The 21367-nt window shown below is 45.6% G+C and overlaps 1 protein-coding gene across 1 annotated transcript in view; it reads left to right on the forward strand.

Moving 5' to 3' along the window:
* The window catches only part of LOC106646724 (neural cell adhesion molecule 2), a 201945-nt gene that overhangs the window by 159551 nt on the left and 21027 nt on the right, over positions 1-21367 (forward strand). Inside the window, exons 3-4 of the mRNA XM_089591267.1 lie at positions 17483-17688; positions 19274-19384. Of these exons, the coding sequence (XP_089447393.1) occupies positions 17483-17688; positions 19274-19384 (317 nt within the window). The remainder of the gene's footprint in view (positions 1-17482; positions 17689-19273; positions 19385-21367) is intronic.

The raw sequence follows: 21367 nt of genomic DNA on the forward strand, positions 1-21367 counted from the left end.
TATGCTAAACACGCGCGCGTGTAATTTTTCGTTGGATAAACGCATATGAGACGCCGAGAGGGACGTGGTTAGGGAGCCATGAGCAACTGAAAAAGCCTCGGGCGGTTGTAGCGGCGCCCATAACTGTATACGCGTAAGTACCGTATACGGGCTGGCTCTCTCTATCTCGTTTGCGGTATGCATATTTTATGGATATGACGCCAGTGCAGCTTGTAGCGGAAACACGGGCTTCGACGAGGCTGTAAAAAAAAAAAAAAAAAAAAAACCGACTGACCTAGCCCCGTGGCGTCTGTGAGTGTGCGTGTTACACGCGTGTACGTGTACACTGCACGCCAAGTATTTTTTCACACTTATGGAAAGAAATAGCTTTTAGAGGGTATTAATAAATATGGCCCTAGTTTTTACGTATTGTTGCATCACTGTCATCTCACTCAAGTTGATGCATATCTAACTTGAGCGAAGATGCACGTTACTTATAAGTCGGCATTCATTAAGGGACACTTGACGAGATGCTCTCACCCCTCGCCCGTAATATTGCGTATACAATAATGTCCCATTGCCCGTAATTGGAATCCATTGAATACAAGTCATTTGCATTTTTGTTAAACGTAGTTCAGAAAACAATGTTCAACGTCAGTGGGGCGACGAGGGAGGGAGTGGCAGTGGCCCAGTTATCAAGTCGTCGGATGAGCCGTTATACTTCCCCACGGGCCGTACCAACTAATTAAAAGTGAAATTATCGAGTTTACGTGTAATTTGCCGCGCACCAATAAATAACGCATCCACCACGATTTTCTTTACAGTAAACCTCGGGTTGAAGAAATAACGTCCATCAAATCGAGTTTACGCTGTCTGGTACACCGCGAGGTTTGAAACAAGCCAAGCCTCACACGCGCGTCAGGTCGGACCAAAAAGAAAAACGACGCCCTCGCGGCTCTTTGTTTTGGCGCCGAGTCGCCCCCGGGCAAAGTTCTCGAATCATTTTCATTAACGCCCCGTTTATTGCCGCTCTTATTCAGCGGGCTGCCTTTCAAAGGACCCAGCAAATCCAGAAGTGGGCCATTTTTCCCTTTAATCATCCACACTCGCGCGGCTGCCGAGAAGTAGGCCGGGTCAGCGTTCGAGAGCTGCATATAGGTGGGGTATACATTGGCCCGCGAATCGCCAGTCAATAACAACAATTCGATGTTTATTCGACTGTAAAACCGCGAACGAATCGATCGAGGGTAAATATAATATCGGCCGTGCCCACCACGCTTATGAGCGTGACGTATAAACAACAGCTGCGCTCTGGTGTCGTTTTTTTTCTTTTCTTTTTTTTTCCATTACCGATCACTCGCGAGTATCCATCGAGCGAAGCGAGAAAGTAGCGCACAAAGGCAAATGTCTCTTTCTCACTCCCGGCGTCTCATCGATTCATGGAGTCGCCATTGTTTCTCGGTAGGCCTCTCAAACGAGCCAAATTGTGATCCCGTTTGCGACTATAGGTGTCATAATGCACCGCGCGAAGGCGTACCGTCAAAAGAAGCCAATTAATTTTCAATCGGCGACGTTCGCTACACCGGCCTCATCGAAGTCACTGTAGCCTTGCCCCCCCCCCCCCCTCTCTTTGCTCCTGCTAATTGACAAAACGAAGCCCCATTCAAGCGCAGTCGCGATATGGCTGGGGGTATAGTATCACATCGAGCTCCACCGCGCAAATCAACTTGCTCATTGTCACCAGCCAATGAGCAGGTATGTGTATAATACGCCTATTGTACGTATAGCCCCCTTACATTGTTCGCGACCTAATTGACAAGCGGCCCTTGTTTTTCCTCGCGGCTTCGGGGAATGTGTATATAGACCCTCGATCGCACCCCCGAGACTCTCCGCGGTACTTTGCTGTCGCCCCGGCGCTTTTGTTGCCAAAGACAACGGTGTTGCTATTATTGTAGTCGTTGAGCAGTGCGTTTGGCGCAAATACCGAGCAATTAGTCGATAAGCACTTTTTAACTACCCCCCCCCCATTTTTTTTCGTTCGTTCGTTCGCTTCGCGAGATAAAAACTGCGCTTGCCTTTTTTTTTCGTTGGTGAATTGTTTCTTTGGTTTTTAACGCTGAATTAAATTCCCGTGGCGGCGAGTAAAAAGAGCAGTTGGGAGCAATGGCGCGATTGTCGCTGTAGTCCAAGGATCAAAAGTTCGCCCCCCCCCCCCTCCCCAACCCGACTTTTATGTGGATTATAAGCGAGTGGGCGTGAAATCCTGATTAAGAGAGTTTTATCGGAGTTTCCTCTTTGACCCGTTGATTTCATTTCGTTTCGAGTTCGAATAAATATATATGTATGTACGCCCGACCGGGCCAGCTCAGGGAGTTTAATCGCAATTCAAACTCGATAATTAAAGATAATATTGAAACAGCGGAAGTGTGTACGCCGAAACTAATCCCTCGCTCCCTTGTTCTTCATTTGAGTGTTCTTGTCGGGGAAATTGCTTTTCGTACCTCCCCCGTGGAAATTGATTGACAGTGTGTGTTCGATGAAATTTCTTGGGAAATTAAAAAAATAAAACTGTCTCGGCTTACGTAGTACAACGCGGGGGGTAATTTTTACAGGGGTACAGATAAATGTAGCTAACTGCGGCAACAACGAGAACGAGCACAAAAGCAAGATGGAGGGAGGGAGTGACGGATTCGCGTTGAAATTTACACATAAATTGCGGGTAATATTCTCGAGATTTTTTGTTGAGGCGCGCGAAAATTTTTCAGCGATGAGCTGCCGGGGAGTTGGGCCAGCAGTTTCCACCTGACACGCGGCTGGTGCAGGGCTCACCTTCACTGGAACAAGATAAATGCGGCCCGCGCTCTGGGGCTCTCGCCTCTCATCTTTCTCCTGTATTTTTGCGCGGCCTTTTTCCGGCCCTCCACCAAACCCTGCACTTTTTAGCTTTCTCTTCGCGCGCACTCTTATAAATCGCCGGCACGCACTGTAGCGCCTCGCTTGCTGCGGAATAAATCTAGAAATTCATGGGAAAATCTGCATATTGAGTATACTCGGTCGGGTTGAGAAGGAGTCTCTGTTTTTTCCTACTGTACAGCTCTCTGCGCATCTTTGGAGATGACAGGCAAATTTTTCACGGGCTTGCATCTCGCGGTATATGTATAGGGATTCGGTTCAAGATTTCTTTTTTTTTTTTTTTTTCATGGGATTGCCATTGGGGAAAAAATTTTTTTTCTACAACAACAACAACGTCGTGTGCGATTAAAATTTAAATTAAAAATGTACTTTATTGGTGTTTCATGTAATCCACTGTATACACTCGATTGGACGAAATGCGATTCATACTTTTTCAGTAATAAAATGAAAATCGTTTAATCTTCTCAATGCATTAATATATTATTCCCGAAACGCGTTGAACGTTATTTTTATTAACCACTGCTCGGGTCGGTTCACGCGATACTTACAGTCCCTGTGGTATTCATTAAATTTTTATTTTTTCATTAACAAGGTATACGCCAGCCACGAACTCTTTTGACATTTTATTTACCTCTGTATGCTGCTGAAATTTGTATCTTTTAATTTTTTTTTTTTTTTTTTTTATAAGCTCCAATAAGCATACGTAAAAGCAATCCAATTATACGAAATAAACATGTTGTCTAGAATTGTCGTTACAGCATAAAACTAACATAACTAACGTAACCGTATTAATTGCATCTTCAAGTTATCGATTTTGTGGAGTATCAAAATTATTGTCAATCAACTTACAAATGTCAAGTTTTATCGATACTAATGTATTTTTACGTTTATTTGGGTCATACGTGTACAATGAAATTACGCGTCATTATCGATAATCAATCATGTCAAAAGCGTTAGTTTTAGTTACAAATCGAGAATATACCAAGTTATTCAGTTGTCATAAATCGATATTACTTTGAGAAATTTCCGATTAAAATAATCATTCACAAATTCAATTCCCTTCGATCAACTGGCTACTTAACATTTCAATCGCATTCCTTATACTCGAACGAGTCATGTTACTAATGCAACACTTCATTCGAAATGATTTTTCCCTTTGCAAACGAGGATACTTAACAAAGTGCGCTCTCACATTGAAACTTATGACTTTGACTCCTTATGCCCTTCCTCGCAAAGGCCACAAAGGAGCGCGTCACATCAAAAAGACTTGCCAGGTAGACGATGACCGACAGGCCGTCGTTGCACAACCGTGCAGCCACCGTGTTTGCCAGGTACACGGGACAATATTATGTGGCGCTGTTAATTTCCCCGGGCACTCTGTCAAGCGAGAGATAGCGCAGTCACGTCAAATGACGCGAGAGCACACAAGCGTCGGGATACACCCCGCCACGACGGCGGACAAGAAAAGAGTATAGTATTGTATACCCGCGTGTGTATACAGCTGCGGCGCAGAGGCGAGAAATTGTCCGCGTACAGCCACGGCGTTGGGGAGGGTGTTTGGCGGCAAAGTCGCCCGGGTAGGTAGCTCATAATGAAAACGATGTGTCTTCATTTGGCCGGTTGTTTCGCCCGCTCGGCAACGAGGGCACTATGATACTGCACACACGCACGTAATGGACCAAGATAGCGAAGGTGCAACACGGCCACCCGTGTGCCTGGAAAGAGCTGGATAGAGCCCGACCGGAGGTGGAGGAGCAAACATCGGCCTTTACCATTATACCCTGGTTACGGCCGATGTTACCCCCCCCCCCCTTCCCTAGATTACCCACGAGTCGAGCCAACACCCAACACCTTTGGTTCTTCGTTTGTTGGTAATTTCTATACAGCGCTTAGACGGGGCTTATATGGAACACGAAACGTAATCTTTGCTGTGTATGATTTATTGCCGTTGAACCAACAGTGCGTTGGCGGTATGCTAAAGGCTCGTTTTAGTGTGGCCGTGATCGGATAGTAACATTTTAGCCCTACGTTTTTAACGTTCCTTAAATGTTTCGGTGGCAAATAAATACAAAAAAACAAAAAAAAAAACAAAAAAAAAAGCTTTTTTTAATGGGTGCGTTTGTTGAGTTTGATAAGGAAAAGCATAAATTAATTGGTATGAGGGAGTGTCGTTTATTTGTTTCGCGTACATTCAAGCTCGTGACATAGTGCTTCTACAGTATTTTATTGTGTACGGACCGTACTATTTCGTAACACTAATGGATGTGTTTTTCGAACGACATCTTGAATTTTCAAGTTAATTTATTCTCCGTTGTACACCGCTGGAATTATTCAACGCAAAACTGAAAACATGCCTTTAGTTTGTACATGACAGCTGTACATACAAGACACATACACTGAACGAGCATATCTATATTGAAGGATTTTTTTGATTTTATATGTAACTACAACCACGTTCATTAAAAAAATCCTTACAAACAAGGTGTTGATGTAACAACGTGTATTACATTTATACGTATACTAGTCTGACACTCAATCTTTATTACAAATTTATTTTATTTTTATTTTTTTTATTATTATTAACGACTAGTAATCATAGCCAAAGTATCACAATATTTTCTTCTCGTTACAGATACCAAAGTTATCCGATCATCCATATCTATTCCCTGATCCTTTACCTACAACTTTTTATTATAGTTCTCACGACTCTTTGTCTGTAAGATATAATCTAAAAAAACATTTGTTGGATCCATTAAAAATGCTGTATAGACCACAACGAGCAGAAACTCCGCATTGAGATGATTATCGATGATTTGTCGCTGTGTATCGTAGGGGTGGAGAGACATTGGAGGGATGGAGAGGGTTTATCCTTTGTAAATTTTCAAATTCAAATTAAAAGTGCTGATGCAGTATGGTCCAAGCAGCAGATGATAAAACACCGGGACTCATTATAATTTATGATATACACCGCGCATAAATAATACAAAAAGTCTTTCCCCCCTTCCGATTATAATACATGAAAAAAAAAAAACGTCAACATAATTCACGGATGATTAATCGTTGCGCGCTTAACTATTATTATTATAATTATGAAGGTTCAGTGTTTCGCAATCGGAATTTTTCGACCTTTTTGCCGATACGCCGCGCTCGAAAGCGTCATATGCAGCGCGAGCCATGAATTTTTAATTAAATTCACAACACCCGAGCGATTTATTCTCACGCGTCGAACCAGACGGACACTCGTAATTCATACGCATATCACATGTATACGTCCCCAAATGAAACAAACTCGATAAACTCGATTAAACAACAATTCACTCGAGCTAATAAAAGACGAACCCTCTGTACGCGCGTACACGCGTCTCAATGATAATTCGTGAAACCAAAACATCAAAACATTGTTTAACGCCCCCTTGAACCAACGTGCCGAGATGTCGAACTCGCGAGAGAGCCCCTAACTCCACATCTCTCTAGGAGAACCCGCCCTCCCCTCCCCTTTGGAGAGGCAGCAACTTTTTGTCTTACATTGTTACAGCAGCGCAGCATCGAACAAATATTCTAATTGAATCCTCCTTCGGTTTATTTGTACAAACACGCCGAAACTCTCTCTCTCTCTCCTTGCCGTCGTCGTCGTCATTTGTCTTTCCCCGAGGAATTCTACGTGACGTCTTATGCAGCCGCCGTCTCGTTGTTAACGTCGCTCCCTCTTGTGTACACCGAGCATTAGAGCCGCCTCCCTGGCAGCGGCAGCTAACTACCAGCTAGCGCCTCGGAATTGGATTTCACCCCTCCCTCTCGGCTACAAGAGAAATCCAGCGGATGGAAATTACGACGGTTCGTCTTGGCCGAGTGCGACGCGAAGAATTATCGCTTCTTACCCTCCAGGTGGCTAGGTTAAGTATATAAATATATGTGTGTGTGTGTATGTACACGTGTACGCGCACAGCCGTGGGCAAGGTGGTGTGGTTAACCGAGAGCTGAGCGAGCGCTGCTGTGAATTGAATTCGTTAATTGGCGCGGCTGCCTGATGACTGTGGGCCCTTTGTCTCGCGACCCTCTGCGGACGCCTACGCTGCACCGACCCCCCGTATATGTGGCTGTGTACGAGTCAACGAGAATGTGAGAGAAAGTGCTGTTTATTAACCCTCTTGTTCGCAACGAACGCACGATTGGTTCGCTTTGTGGGTGAAAAAAACGTTAAAAATTTAACAATCCCATTATAAAAACCCTCGGTGGAGATGGGCCTTAATTTTTCATGGCACAAATAGAGCTGAAAGTTTTATCGAGCTGGTTGTCGCACCCCCGGGCTTTCCAAAGTGCGCTTTGTGCGTGGCTCTGTGTCTTTTAAAAATTCACAGTCTGATTAATAGTGCAATCGAAGGTTTCAACGAGTTTAATCAAAAATCACTCGACGACAATTGGGTCGATGGAAAAAACATCCAATCGCTGCCAAATTTTAATTGAAATTCCAAAAAGCTCCGTTCGATCAACTTTATTTTGCCACCACTCGCAACTCGATGCACTTTTTGTTTGTCCATTGATTCATGCACTCTGGTGAGCATTAAATTTGTGGAAGGAAAAAAAAAGGCGGAGAATTTTCGAAAAAATGGTCCCACGAGCCAACCCAATAGCAACAATCCCGTGACCTCCTTTTTTTTTTCACCCCCTCGCACACACACGCGCGCGCGCAATAGAAATTCCATATCTGCGCTCTGCCGGTCGGAGCGGCCCGTGTGTGGGTGTGTATAGGCATAGGTGAATCTCCGGCAGCCCGGGCTGTCCGACTTTCCAGTTAATTACGGGCGCCAGAGAGCGAGCGAATGTCCTTGGGCTTACACAGTCGGCCTTTTCTCTCGATCGAGTCCCCCCTCCCTTGCCGTTGGGTAGACCCGATTCCGCTCCCATTGTGATTAAAGGACCGGAGAGTAAGAGAGAGAGTTCATTCGAGCGAGTTTCAGCGTCATTTTCTATCGCTCCTCCTCGCCCATCCCTCCCTTTCTCGGTGTTCGAACGTAACGATCCATTGGCCGGTAGCCGACATGGTAATCACTCTAATGGTCCTTCACGGGTAGCCGAATTTTTAAAATGCCCACTTTAATCCACTCACTCTATTTCAATCGCCCTGGAATTAAGATTTTCTTTTTTTCCCCTTCGGACCCACATCTCTGGCTCTCCGCGTAATCCGCTCGTTTCTCCTAATGCAACCAACCTCCCCCTCCCCCCATTTTCTCTTTCATCCTCTCTATATTTGTACTAAATCAAAATAACATTCGCGAATCGAGCATCAAAGGTACATTACAACATGACTCTCTCGTCGGTCCAAATAAAAGCTTATTCACCAAAGGGCATGTTTTATTCAACGATTGCGCAACAACAATTACCCGAAGGGGAGGGGTGGAGCGTAAAATCATCGTGGGCCAAGGAACCAAAGAAAAGAGAGGTCGAGGGAGCGAAAGGAGGCTGGGTATCAGTAAACTCCGCGAAAATGTTTTCTCAGAAAACTTCTGGCTTTACGTTAAAACAAGCAATTCCGAGCCGAGGGAAACGATAGCGCGGAACTACGACAACATACGGAGAAAAACAGAGAGAGAGAAAGCTCCTTCGGCTTCCGTATCACTCCACGGCTCTTTTCCTTCTTCTCCTCCGACGGACGTATACCTTTTACGGGCGCATTGTGCCACGTATGTACACACCTAAGCATCGCACTCTTGTGTTTTATCATTGAGGCGACGCTCTTTCGGAGGTGATAAGCATTTACTACCCTCCGCGAGGCTTTAAACCCCCCCTTCTCTCCACCTTTGTTCTCGGGTAATTATTGTTTCAACCTTTTCTCCTCGTCCGCTGCAGCGAAGGCCATACATTATATGCACGTATGGGTATTATCGCGCAAGGAGAAGGAAGCCATGCGTGTCCGAGACCCGCCGCGTCATCGCAATATAATCACGGACCGATCCGCAGTGCGACTCGGCGTCATGTGTTTACTCTGACGGCAGGGGATCTTTGATGGCCGGCATCGTCTTTTACGACAGTACCGAATGATCCTGCGGTTATATATTCCCGGCACTGCCGAAGGGAAAAGAAAAGTAGTGCACGAGGTCAGACAGCGCTAAGCTCTCGAACGTGCTCGAGGACCTGATGCATTCCCTCTTTGCAATCATCACGCTTTCGCGCACTTGTGCACACGACGTGTACCCTACTTTATATACACGGTGATTTTTAAGACGCGAATCATTGATCGGTGCGACACGGTTTGCGCCAGGGACAAAAAGGAAAAAAAAAAGAGCTCGCGGCGAGCAAGTAGTAATACCCGAAATTGGTCAGACGCGGCGACCGCCTGATTTTTTTATTTCCAACGCCGTGGCGAAACTGTGTGTATTTATTATATATAGTATAGGTATGTTACGGTTGCCTATACGGTGGCTCTTGAAATCCATCATTTTACAAATTAAAATGCTCTTAACGCTATTGAGTGCATTACTTGATTAAAAAAACAGAAAGAAAGAGAGGGAGAGGAAAAAAAAAAAAGAAAAGTAGCTCCGCGTGATAAATAATCCACTGCCACGGCTCTTTTAATTAATAATAATTTTCCGAGAGATTAAAGTCCTTCATTTACTATTCCCAAGAGCGTACAATGGCGCACCGTATAGTAAACGTCCTTTGGAAATAAACACACACGGAGGGGTGGCTTCGTTCCCCCGTCACCCGCTCGAGAGCCATTTAAAGCGGAAGAGAGACGTCCGATGCAACGGCACGCACTCACCGGGCATAAAAGTATATACGTGTGCGTGTGTGTGTGGAGAGGAAATGGGTGAGCCTAGAAAGGGGTATACGTACACGGAGCGGCTACTCGAAGCGCGCTATAGGGAGCATGTGCGTGCGTGTACGCGGCAATGAGTTAAGGCGACGTTTATCGGTTGAGGCCATTCGTTACCAGTGCTGCACGTACGAGCATGGCCTGTATCATACGTAACTATAGGCCAGCTTTCCACTGCAATCAAAAGTCAGCGTGATATTATTGAACCTCGCGGGAGGAAAAGAAAAAAAGGATCGGGCCTTCATTCTCCGTCACTTTGAAACTCCATCCTATGCTATACCTTCCGTAGTACACGCACGAGCATCGTGTACGTGCGTGCAGGCTCGCTGGTGTTTTTTTTCTCTGCAGCCTTTCCGTCATTCTTCTTCTCCGTAAAGAATAGTTGATTAATCAAATCCTCCCTTTTACGTGTCATTGTATCGAACGAGCGTCATCACCTCTGCGGAAATTTCATCAAGCCGTGACAGAGACTGCGTATAGTACGTGTTTGGGTGACTCATATATGATGCTCTGCGTGCTCAGGTATGCAGGGCGTACACCCAAAGGACTTTTGATGCTGGTGTTGGGGTTGCATTTAAATAATTTTAATACGCTGTAAAAGTTACAAGAACTTCAAAACAGTTGTTACGAGCTCATTTTTTATCCGAGAGGATAGTAGATAAGAGCTCGCATAAATATACCTATGGGTTGAAAATTGGATTTTTTGTTTTTCCCTCCCAACCAAGGAGAAATTTTTGTCTAAATATAGATACCTCGAGCCCCGTATGTATATAGTTGGCCAAGGAGTTAAAGTTCCCCTCTTTCCGTCAGTCTACTTTGAATATGCAAAAAAGGCGGTGGATCGATTGGTCCATTTCAACCTTCAACGATAACATTATTCACCAAGTAGCCCCTGGAATGACAACTTTTTCCTCTAGCTAAAACACACACTCGTCCAAAGGATCAGATGGGCAAAGCTGTAGTTACACATGTGCCCCATCGCGAAACAACAACGAGACTCGACAGAGCCATCATCAGCCGTGGATAGCGCGTTAAAAGCGCAATTTAGCGTAAAAGCCTCTCATCGCTACGTCTTCGTATGCGCGCGCGTACACGGGAGCTGTAAGCAGGCACTTGGCGATAGTTAAGAAACCAATTCGCGGAAGTTTCGCGGGGTTGCATAATGCCGTGCCCTCTCCCCGAAAATGACGGTGGTTATATGAACCGCCCCTAGGAGCGTGATGCCCAAAGGCAGCCGAGGTCATGAATAATGAAAGCCCAGCCTGCCTCGGCGCGATAGTCGAGTGTTGTGACGAAATTTTCCTCGGAGAGATGCTCGAGCGACGAAACTCTCGAGGAGTCGGGATGCAGGATAATCAACGCCCGCGATGGTGGGGGGGTAATGTGGTGTAAGGTAAAAGCAGTAGCCCGAGGGTGTATAAAAAGACGAAGGAAGAGAAATTACACGGGGGCGAAGGATAGTGCATGTATTTATGGATGGAAAGGAGGAGCGGGCAACGGAGGGTCGTAGATGAGCGATCCGATTGGAGGTAAACTCTTCTCTCCCACCAGCTACAGCTGCACCACCCCATAGTCCCTTCCTCTCTCGAACTCTGACGCTATCTTTTACCAACGCCAAAGAGAACGGAGAGGAGCACAGGTATACGTTAAAGTATACGGGTGCAGAGCAGGTGCAGGCGCGGCTAAGTGCACGCAGCCCAAGTTCCCGCTTCTTCTTCTTCTAGCTTGTGAGTGCAGTAGGTGTGTAAGTATGCCCTAATGAAAGGTGCCAGCCAGTGGAGGGGTAAAAATGTGTGTGCACAAAGCGAGCCGGCGTTTCGCGTGCGACGTGCACACACATAGTACGTATACGTATCCCTGCGCTTGCATTATGAACTAGTCTACTTTGTAGCCACTCGCTCGTTACGCGACAATTTTACACCCTAGAGGACCTACCTCGCCCGACTGTTTATTTATTTATCGATGCTTCTTCCTCGCATGGGCGTATAGTTTCTCGGTTATTTTTAAAAATCATTTTTTTTTGGTTCCGCATACGAAGGACCTTAATTGCTCGTTGCCCACTGGCAGAGGAGAGATAAGAGGGAAGAAAAACAAAACTGCGGATCCTTGCGACTCGTCCCAAAGTTTCGGAGCGAGCACCTTGTCCTCCTTCCCGTTGTTTTTTTTTTTTTTTTTTTTTTTTTCCCGCCCCGTCTACACATTTATCTCGCTGCAGCTGCAGGGATGAAAGAGCCGGTGGTTGGGTTGGCGAGGGGGTGAAAATCGAGTTTGAACTCTGGGCTCCGGAGTGTACAGAGCAAGTCAAAATGCAAATCCGTCCGCTGGAAATTTCGGTCATTAACGGCAGACCTTTCCCTGCAAAAACACAGAAGCAGAGGGGGAGGGGGCACTCTTCTCGCGGCTGTCTTGTCGGGTGCCGGGCTCGATTTCCATCTTCCCTCCCCACACCTATCGTATCTTACCCACACACGCGTACGTACGTACGTACGACTCGTCCCCTGCAAATAAGTTAAATTCGATCCTCACGCAGACTTAACTCGCGCGCATGCAGATAAGCACGAGGTGCTTTTTCGATGCTCCCCGTATCTCGGGCGTAAGAGCTAACGGGAGCCCGAAGCGAGAACCACATATACCTGGGGCTTGGCGCAGTTGGCCCTGTACTTGCACTTCCGACCCCGTATACGTATATACGTAGGCACCTATGGCACACCGAGCGAACGAAAGAGAAGGGAAGAGAGAGAGAGAGAGCATTTAATGAATATGCAAATCGACGCTGCTGCCGCCACCGCAACTCGCCACAGAGTCGAAGCGAAGAAGAGCCCGAGGTTAAGGAGTGGGCGAGCGTGCAAAAGAGAGAGAGAGAGAGAGAGAGAGCCCTCAGCTCGACAGCACCGTAGGTATAGAGTTGTCGCGTTCGCGCGCTCACAGAACCAATTTCACTACGTGTGTGTGTGTATCCCACCAGAGCTCGCGTTTCCACCCCAGCTGAGCTGCAGGAGAGCCACTCTCTGTCCTCCCTTTGCCTCTTCAAAGCTTCCTATTTCTTTCCTACGTAGCCCCGAGTAACGACAGAGGGTCTCTCTCGCAGCTTCTGCCGCAAGGGTACAAAAGTACCGAGAGCCGCTGGAATTCTTGGCAAAAGGACAGACGCGGGAATTGCCACACCCACCCACCCCCCTACCTCCACTGCCTGTACACACACATACACGTGTATGTATATAAAACTGGCAATGGTTCCCTCCGTCCCTCCGTGCTGTCGTTGACGCTCTCACCCCCCAACCCCCCTGCACGGTCTCTCGAAATTGGCTTGCAACTATGAGCCAAGCCAGCCACCCGCTGTTGATTCCCCGAAATCGATCTACCAGGGACTGCCCAAAGACTCCCTTCTTCTTCTTCGTGAGGAGCTGCCAAGAGCTCCGGAGGTTAATTGAAACGCATCGTATCTCGTTGGCACTAGCGCTGCCTTTTTTAAAAAAAAAAAAAAACATTCGTTTTTGTGGGGGGTAAGGTGATGGTGGTGGCGTATAAATATAACCCTCGGTACGGGAGACGGAAGAATTAATTCACCGGGGATATCATCGAGCGATATCCCCGGGAGGACACGACCGAAGGACGGACAATTTGGGTGCCAATGGCACAAGGGGGTGGGTAGCCCACCCCCCCCCCAGTGCGAGTCCATGCGTATACGTCGAGCCGTGTATATGGTTGTTGGGCAACTAGGTGAGCTATTAATATTTCATAAGTCCGGCTCTTGGAGAGCGAATTTATATACACGCGTGGCTCGCGAGAGGGGGGAGAGAAATTTACAACGCCGAGCCGAGGATATCCTGAAGCGCTAAGTCATACAGCCGGCAGGTGCGCGGTATATATATATACGAGAGGGGGTAACTGCGACCTTCTTTGGAGCCAGAAACTTTGATTTGCATATACTCGCACACGTACACAGAGGCGGATCCCCAACACCTATATTACATTATGCAGCTCACCCCCAGCCCCTCCCTATGGTGGGCAGCCGAGTAGTCATTCTCTTCTTGCGGCAAATCGGCGCCAAGCCCATAATGCTTCATCTTGTCTGCTGCAGGACGCTACTTTATTTCATATAACTTTATTTCGTATAATATACAGTTGATACAAACTCAGCCATGGTGTATATACTTACTCGGGGAGTGGTACTTCTTGTACGCCCTGCCGAGATTAATAGACAATCACTGCCGGTGCGCGCGAGAGGTCGGAACCACTTGGGACAAAAAGTCACGCGGGGTTATTGAATCTTTTACGCCGTGGGTTTGAATAATGGGTCCCGTGGACCGGACAAAACTATGGTTTCATCGATCATTGGGCTTCGTATCGTTTGTGGTTGTTTTTTGGGCAGGACAACACGAGGCTTATTTTGCACTTTTTTTTACAAAGTAATTTCATGCGATTAATAATATTAATCAATACGTTTACAGAAACAAACAAGTGAACTATGTTTTTTAAAAACCTTGATAATTACTGGACAATAATGGGTATAAGCTTCATTTCCACGGGAACCCTAAACTACTTTCATCATTTGACAGTGGAAATTAGACATTTTATAGCCGATTATATCCACCTACTGTTATCTCGGTATACACCTATATCGTTCGGTTCCCCACTAGTTTGGTGCATTTCCCTATATGCCTTTTCTACACTGTAGCAGTCACGCTTGAATGCAAAATTTTTGTTTTGTGCATAAATTTGCTTATCTTGTTCAATAAACCGCTATGAAATTCCCCGAAGCTAAGAAATACAAGACATTTTTTTTTTTTAAATCGATGATGTAAACTTCGTAACGATTCTTGCTGCTGTACCACCAAGTAGGAAAAAGTACGAGTACCTCGGAAGTTCGAGCAGCGATAGCACTTGGAAAGTTTGATCCAAGTCACGTTTGATTGCTGAATTAAAAAAAAAAAAAAAAAAAAAAAAAATGAAAAATCACTCCATTCTCTAGTATACACACTCAAAAACTTTCTCTCGGTTTCGTCAACTCGTTTTCCCATATCCTCGACGCGAATATAATCCGTATGATTGGTTGTGCGAGATCAGTCGGTGGAAGCTTTGATACGAAGCGCAATCATTTCACTAATGCAGGTATACTTACTTGCGGAGCTCCATCAATAACTTTTGGCTCCAAGTTCATTGAAACTGCACCCTCTCGAGCAACGCCACTTCCACCACAACATCGACAAACCGAGAGCTTTACCCCCTCCCCCCTCCCTCACTGGGGCACGCGTTTAAAAACTTTTAATGACTATGACGTTTGTTTTGCCACGTACTTACTTCGCTTTCGACGTTTTCCATACCTCTTGTACCTATATATATATCTACACCTGTACAAACTCCCTCGATTACCAATGCACCGTCGACTCTTTCTCTCTCGACCAAAATGAAAACTTTGCAACTCCGCTTCTCCCGTCCACGTGATATACCCAATATTTTTCCAACGATCGCTCGCACAAGTAAAAATTCTGTTGATTCCATCAGTGAGACTATACGTGTATTGTTGAAAGCGATGAGATTTCAGTGACCTTGTGGAGTTATAATTTCGTGACAAAGTTAATGTGCAAAGTAATGTTCATCCGGCAAAATTTCCAAGACGTCAATTGTCCATTTTACTGTGGTAGGTACAACAGTGTATTTGCAGAGGCAAAACAATTGTTGGAGCAACCGAGCAATCCACGTGACACGTAGAGAAGGGGCTCGGGGAGGGGGGACCCTTCACACGAATTTGGCCCTTCCGCTCTAGGATTCCCGACTCGAGTCGCATTCTCGCACGGCACGAGAATTTCGCAATTGCGCGGTCAACTGTAGCTTCTTGCTCGGAAAATTTGACACGGCCCAAAGGGTGTGAAACACCGTATATTTACTTCGCTCGTGGTTCAAGAATTTCTTCGCTACTTAACCCTCACTGTACATCTCGGTTAACGCTATTATATACACTTTTCAGCCCAAATGGGCGGTTTTAATAACTGCGGTTCACGAGTGCAGTGCGTACGTGCACCGTGAATGAACCCCTTAAATTGAATTCGAGTGCACAAAGTACACCTAATGGGAAACCCTCCCACCAGCCCACTTGGTAATTAAAATCTACGCAGGGGGGGGAGGGGAATTCCTCGCATCTCCGCGTTACTCCCACATACCCCGAACGAACGGGATTCCGATGCTTGTCAATTAAAATTACCCGCGATCTCATCAATTTCGTTATTACGTGCCTCCCGCACTCGTACAAATAAAGCGCGAGCCGCTCGAATACCACGTTTATTTTATTACTTTTTTACGTGGCCTTGGCCAGCATCGATAGAGCTGACGGTGCTTTTGCTCGGCCCAAATCCCAAATAGATATGGATACGAAAAAAAAAAAATGAAACCAGTGTGGTATTTTCCAAACAAACCCGCGAGGAGACTCTTTTCACGAAAAATTCGTCATTCCGTCGACGCAAATATGTACACTTTTCATCAGCATCGCAGAGAGAGGGAGTCATTGGTCGCCAACCCTACTGTGGCTCTCACCGATTTATTGGCGCGTACCAAAGCCGAACGTCACGCGCGACAATCCAGCCACTCTACTCGTATACATACACACACAATGCACACGCATGCATGCACAATCGGACGGTCCCGTCGATAACCAGAATGTTCAGCCATTCAAAAATTGCATTCAACCCTCGCCCCGGCGCACATCTACGTACAATCGACCATTGAGATGTATAAGGCAAGGGATGGGCACTTGCAAATATACCACCCGCGTGATGGGTGGACGTGCGCGAGTGTGTAGATGTACATCGCGGTTGACAACAGCAGCGTGGACATAACGAAAGTCGGTGTAATGCGCTCTCGCCCTCTATGTACCTTTATATGCATACATATATACTGTATGTTTGTTATCCTCTTCGTCACACTGGTGGGTATATAATATACAGCTCAGCCTCTACGCGCGTGTGCGTTGATGGTATATATCAAGAGAAAGCGCTGCTCGCGGGATATATTCGATCAAATATAAATCAAGCACTTCATGCAGATACCGGCAGAAAGGGTGGGAGGAGGGAGGGTTTCCCGCTGCCCTTTTTTAACCGTCGACGCGGCATTTTTTTTATTCTTTCGTGTACTCATACATATATATATATACCTATCTGCGCGCAGAAAGCATGCGCGTCTATGTACACGAGTGCTCGTTGAGCATCGGCAGCAGTGGTGAAAAGAAATTGACGGCTGGGCGAGACACCCACTTCGATCTCTCGTGTATAGTGTACTCGGATTCCCACCACTCGCCAAACCAACTCTTTCTACCCCCCCTTTTTTTTTTCATCGCAGGTTATATATACATACAGCCATCAAGAGTTGAGCAATGAAATGTTTCCCAAGCACTTTTTTTTTTTTTTTCACCCGAGCGCTGCTTTCACTTTTACCACTCGCGGCTATCAGTGTTTTTCAACCTCGTACGTACGTAGCGGTAAATAACGCTTTTTTGCCTCCCACCGCCGCGAAAGCGATGCTCGAGGTGTTTTTTTTTTTTTTTTTTTTTTTGCTCGTTTATATGAGCTTTTTGGGTGAATTTAATACGACTTTTCATGCGTGGCGATGGGAAAAAGTATCGCGGAAAAATTCAATCTCGAACCCCTGGAAGGCTTTTTCGTGGACCCTGGACGGTGAATCGATACTTGATCCCTCATTGGAATGACATTGGGGGGATGATAATGGAAATTACCATGGATTTTCGTAATAATGGCCCTTCTCGTGGTTGGTTTGCTGTTTCAGCTACGACATAAGGGGAAAGAATCTGCTGAAGCCGTCGGAGTGGATGGTCGAGTACTTGAATCACCGGACGTCCTTTCAGACAAACAGGCATCCTGCGACGCTGAATATCGAGCACGTGACGGACACCGACGCGGGCGAGTACAGGTGTCGCGTCGACTTCAAGAAAAATCCCACGAGGAACTCGCGAGTCAATCTGACCATCATCAGTGAGTATATTATACACTGCTCTATCGTACTTTCTTTTTTTTTTTTTTTTTTTTTTTTTTTTTTTTTCTAATGATACCTTTTCTTCTCATTCTACATCTTATTATTATTATTTTTTTTTTTTAATAAGTATGTATTGATCAATATCAATTTCATCCTTTTTTTGAGTTCTGTAAAATATGATGACAAAACAAGCAACCAAATCGGAGAACCGACTCCGTCAGAAATCAAATTGAACTTTGGATATCCGTGAAACTGAGACAATGTCCCTTTATTTTACTAAATTAAGATGGCACCTGTCTTAGGTTTAAGGGTGTGGTATTTGATGGTGTTACCCCTTCAATTTGGCAGCCTCACTGACTCAGCGTCGTATCTAAACTCTAACATTTATTTAGTTTTAACTTATTATTATACTCTTGTTCTTCTCGTTACAAGATTATACTTGTTATTTTGTTTTTCGGACAATTCATCGATACAAACGTTATTGATCTCAGTGCATTGATACGAACTTTTTGTGCGACACATTAATACGTACATAACAACAATTTTTCTTTTAATCATAAAGTCGTACAGAAAAATTGTATACTCGACGCGTATAAACAGTTAAAAAAAAAAAAAAAACCAAAATAACTCTGGATCAAGCAAACCCCCGACCCCAGCAAAATTAGTTTTCTCCGTGAACTCACTCGCTCGCCACAAAGTCTTTGATCAGTAATCTCGTTTCCATTCCCTTTAGTTTTAATTAACCGAGTTTTTAAAATCAACATACGCTCCAAAGTCCTCTTTTGAACTCGCACTTGAATAATAATTTTTTTCCCCCCTCGACGCGAACCCTCTGGCTTGCGCCATCACTTTGCCTCCTCGCGAAGCATTAATCGCCAAGTTGGTGAACAAAACAACAACCCTTTGCAATCGTGATGACGATTTATTTTTTGTTCTCGACTCCCGCGAGATCAAAAAATAGGGATATTCTACCGCTGACCGGAATATGTGTAGGTACACCAGACTTTACAGTTTAAGCTCGAAAGAACGAACGACTTTCTCCTCTTTTCCTCGCCGTGCTCACACGTACTAAAAAAAAAAAAAAAAAAAAAAACCCGAATGAACGTTTCATCGGAGCCGCGAAAGCGGCGGTCATTAGTACCTATACTTCACTTACACATACTCGTATAGTCCTGGCGGTTCCATGCACGAGGTCTGTGCACCACTCCGAGGAGAAGCCAAAGTTGATTGGCCGGACCGTAAATCAACGTCCCTCCCGCTTACGAGTCGGCTCCCCGGAATAAAACTCTCGTTGGACTCGAAAGCGAAAAAAATTGAGCTGCTTTTTTCCACCCCCCGCTCGTTGTCGAGTCGCCCCCCATCCCCTCGCGATGATTAACGTTCCATCGAGCTGTTTTAAGTAATACGACGTCAGAGCTATGACACGGGCATTTCTCTATTCGCGGGGGGATATCATATCCAAAGTGTATAGGGTGTACGTATACGTATAATTAATGGCTTTGGTCTGCCGGTAGCGGGGCTGGGCTTTCACGTCGGGCATGAAAACATACGAAAATCAATGCTTTTTTTTTTGTTTTGTTACAGTACCGCCGAGCAAGCCCAGGATCATTAACCAGTACGGCGACCCTGTCGAGTCGATGGCAGGACCATTCACGGAAGGCGGAGACATGCAGCTCAAGTGTCTCGTGTCTGGAGGTAAATGACGAATTTCTCCTTGAACTTTCCGTGAAAAAAAAAAAAAAAAAAAAAACATTTCGATGGCCAGTACCAATCATTGGAAGACGCTAATTTAAAACGAAAATTTCTCTCTGTACACGATACACGTCATTGCACAGGATTGACTAAAAATAAGAAAAATAGACAAACACGCTCAGTTGTACACTCTTGTGATACAGACGTCATTTACAAATGAGCATTGCCGCTGCTTGTGCGGTATAATGCGAAAATCAATCATTTCCATCTGCCATTTCCGCGGCCGGTTGGTCCGTCGAAGCCCCCCGTGTGCACTTAATTATCGTTTTCCCGTTGACCCGCGCGCCCTGCCCGCAGACCCACTTTCCGCGGTCTCGAGAGCTCTCGTCAATTTATCGCGCAAGCCGACCGCGAAATCGATCCCGCTGCTGCACACTTTACCCCCCTCGTAGCTATATATACGTATATATATATATATATATACAACATATCGTACAATGTAGCTCTCGAAGCATCACCCCCCGACGTTCCCGATGATAAATTCATTTTTATCGCCTCGGCCGCGCCGTGCGTCCGACTGCCCGAAATTACACCCCCTCTCGTCTCGTGCTCCGTCGAAATTCCTACACATTTCCTTCTTTTTACGTGCTCGTGCGCGCTGGTTCTGATGTTTCTGTATACGGACTCGCCTGTCTGAAAACTTGCTCTAGAGGCACGCTCACCCCTCCGTATATGTATACGTATATTTGCTCGTTCGCGTGAAATCGCTTCGAGCGCTTCATTATTTCATCCACTTTCGCCCATAAATACTTTCATGCCTCCTCGTCGTTTCTGTCACTCTATCACCAATTTCTTTTCTTTTTTTTCTTTTCTATTTCAGTTGATAATGTAATTTTTCAACATCCGATCCACCTCGGAGAGGAATGAAAACTCTTTTTTTTTTTTTATTCTCCACGAGGGATTCGAGGGGGCAAAAACTGCAATCTTTTTTAATATCGCGGAAGCCGAATCCTTCCCTGCTCGCGTTTCAAAACTCGCGGCTCCTGTGTAACCGAGTTAAAAAAGTTCGCGTCTGCATGCACCCTCACGTGTGTTATACGCAAAACTACTGCAGTGGTCGTCATATGTGGTGTGCGCATTGAGTATATAACGGAGGAGGGAAGACGTGCGAGCATGAAAATAAAATTACAGGGAAACAACAATGATATCGAAAAAAGCTCGGGAGTCGAGAGCGAAGCGGAAAGGAGGATGGAAAGGGGGGAGTGTTGCGAGGAGTTCCGCGAAAAATTTTCCATTTTATGAAAAAAAAAAAAAAAAACCTTTTTTCTTTTAGATTGTTCTGTTTTCATGACAATACAGCTCTCCGACGAGAATGTGCGATCGATGCTCTTGATTTCTGTTGAACCATAATCAAAGGACGAACGCAAGGTTTCACCTAAGACGATGAAGAAAAAAAATTTCAGAAAAGAAAATTCACTTATCGAGTCCGAACGCAACTTGATGAACTTTACGAGACTTTTTCGATATCGGCGAAAGCTTGGGATCCACAAAACAGCCGATTTTCCGCGGAATGATGCGTATTTAGAGCAGCGTGCGCTGCATTTTTTTTTTTTTTTTTTTCTTGCCCACTCCATCATCGCGGGGTGTATCCTCCTCCTATACTCCTCGGTGGTAGTACAAGGTACCTATACGCTCCCTCCCTCTCTCGCTCAGACAGCAACTTTGCCGTGTATACCTCGAGGGGGAAAATTATCCGCACGCAACAACGTCCATTATGAATTATGAATTAACGTGTGCTGGCGCGAGCGCATACGGAGGACCGTCGTCGGTGGGGCTATATATATATACGTGCACACGCATCAAGTAATACACGTATACAGACGGGCACGTGATGCGGGGAAAAAAAGGGAAAGAGGATGGGTATTTACACGGGGAGGAGACGCTAAGTAGTCGGGACACGTTAACGCGACTCTGTATGTATGGTGC

The sequence above is a fragment of the Copidosoma floridanum genome, unplaced genomic scaffold (assembly GCF_036245765.1).
Source record: "Copidosoma floridanum isolate Cflo_tuat_1 unplaced genomic scaffold, Cflo_Japanese_pri ptg000013l, whole genome shotgun sequence".
Lineage (NCBI taxonomy): Eukaryota > Metazoa > Arthropoda > Insecta > Hymenoptera > Encyrtidae > Copidosoma > Copidosoma floridanum.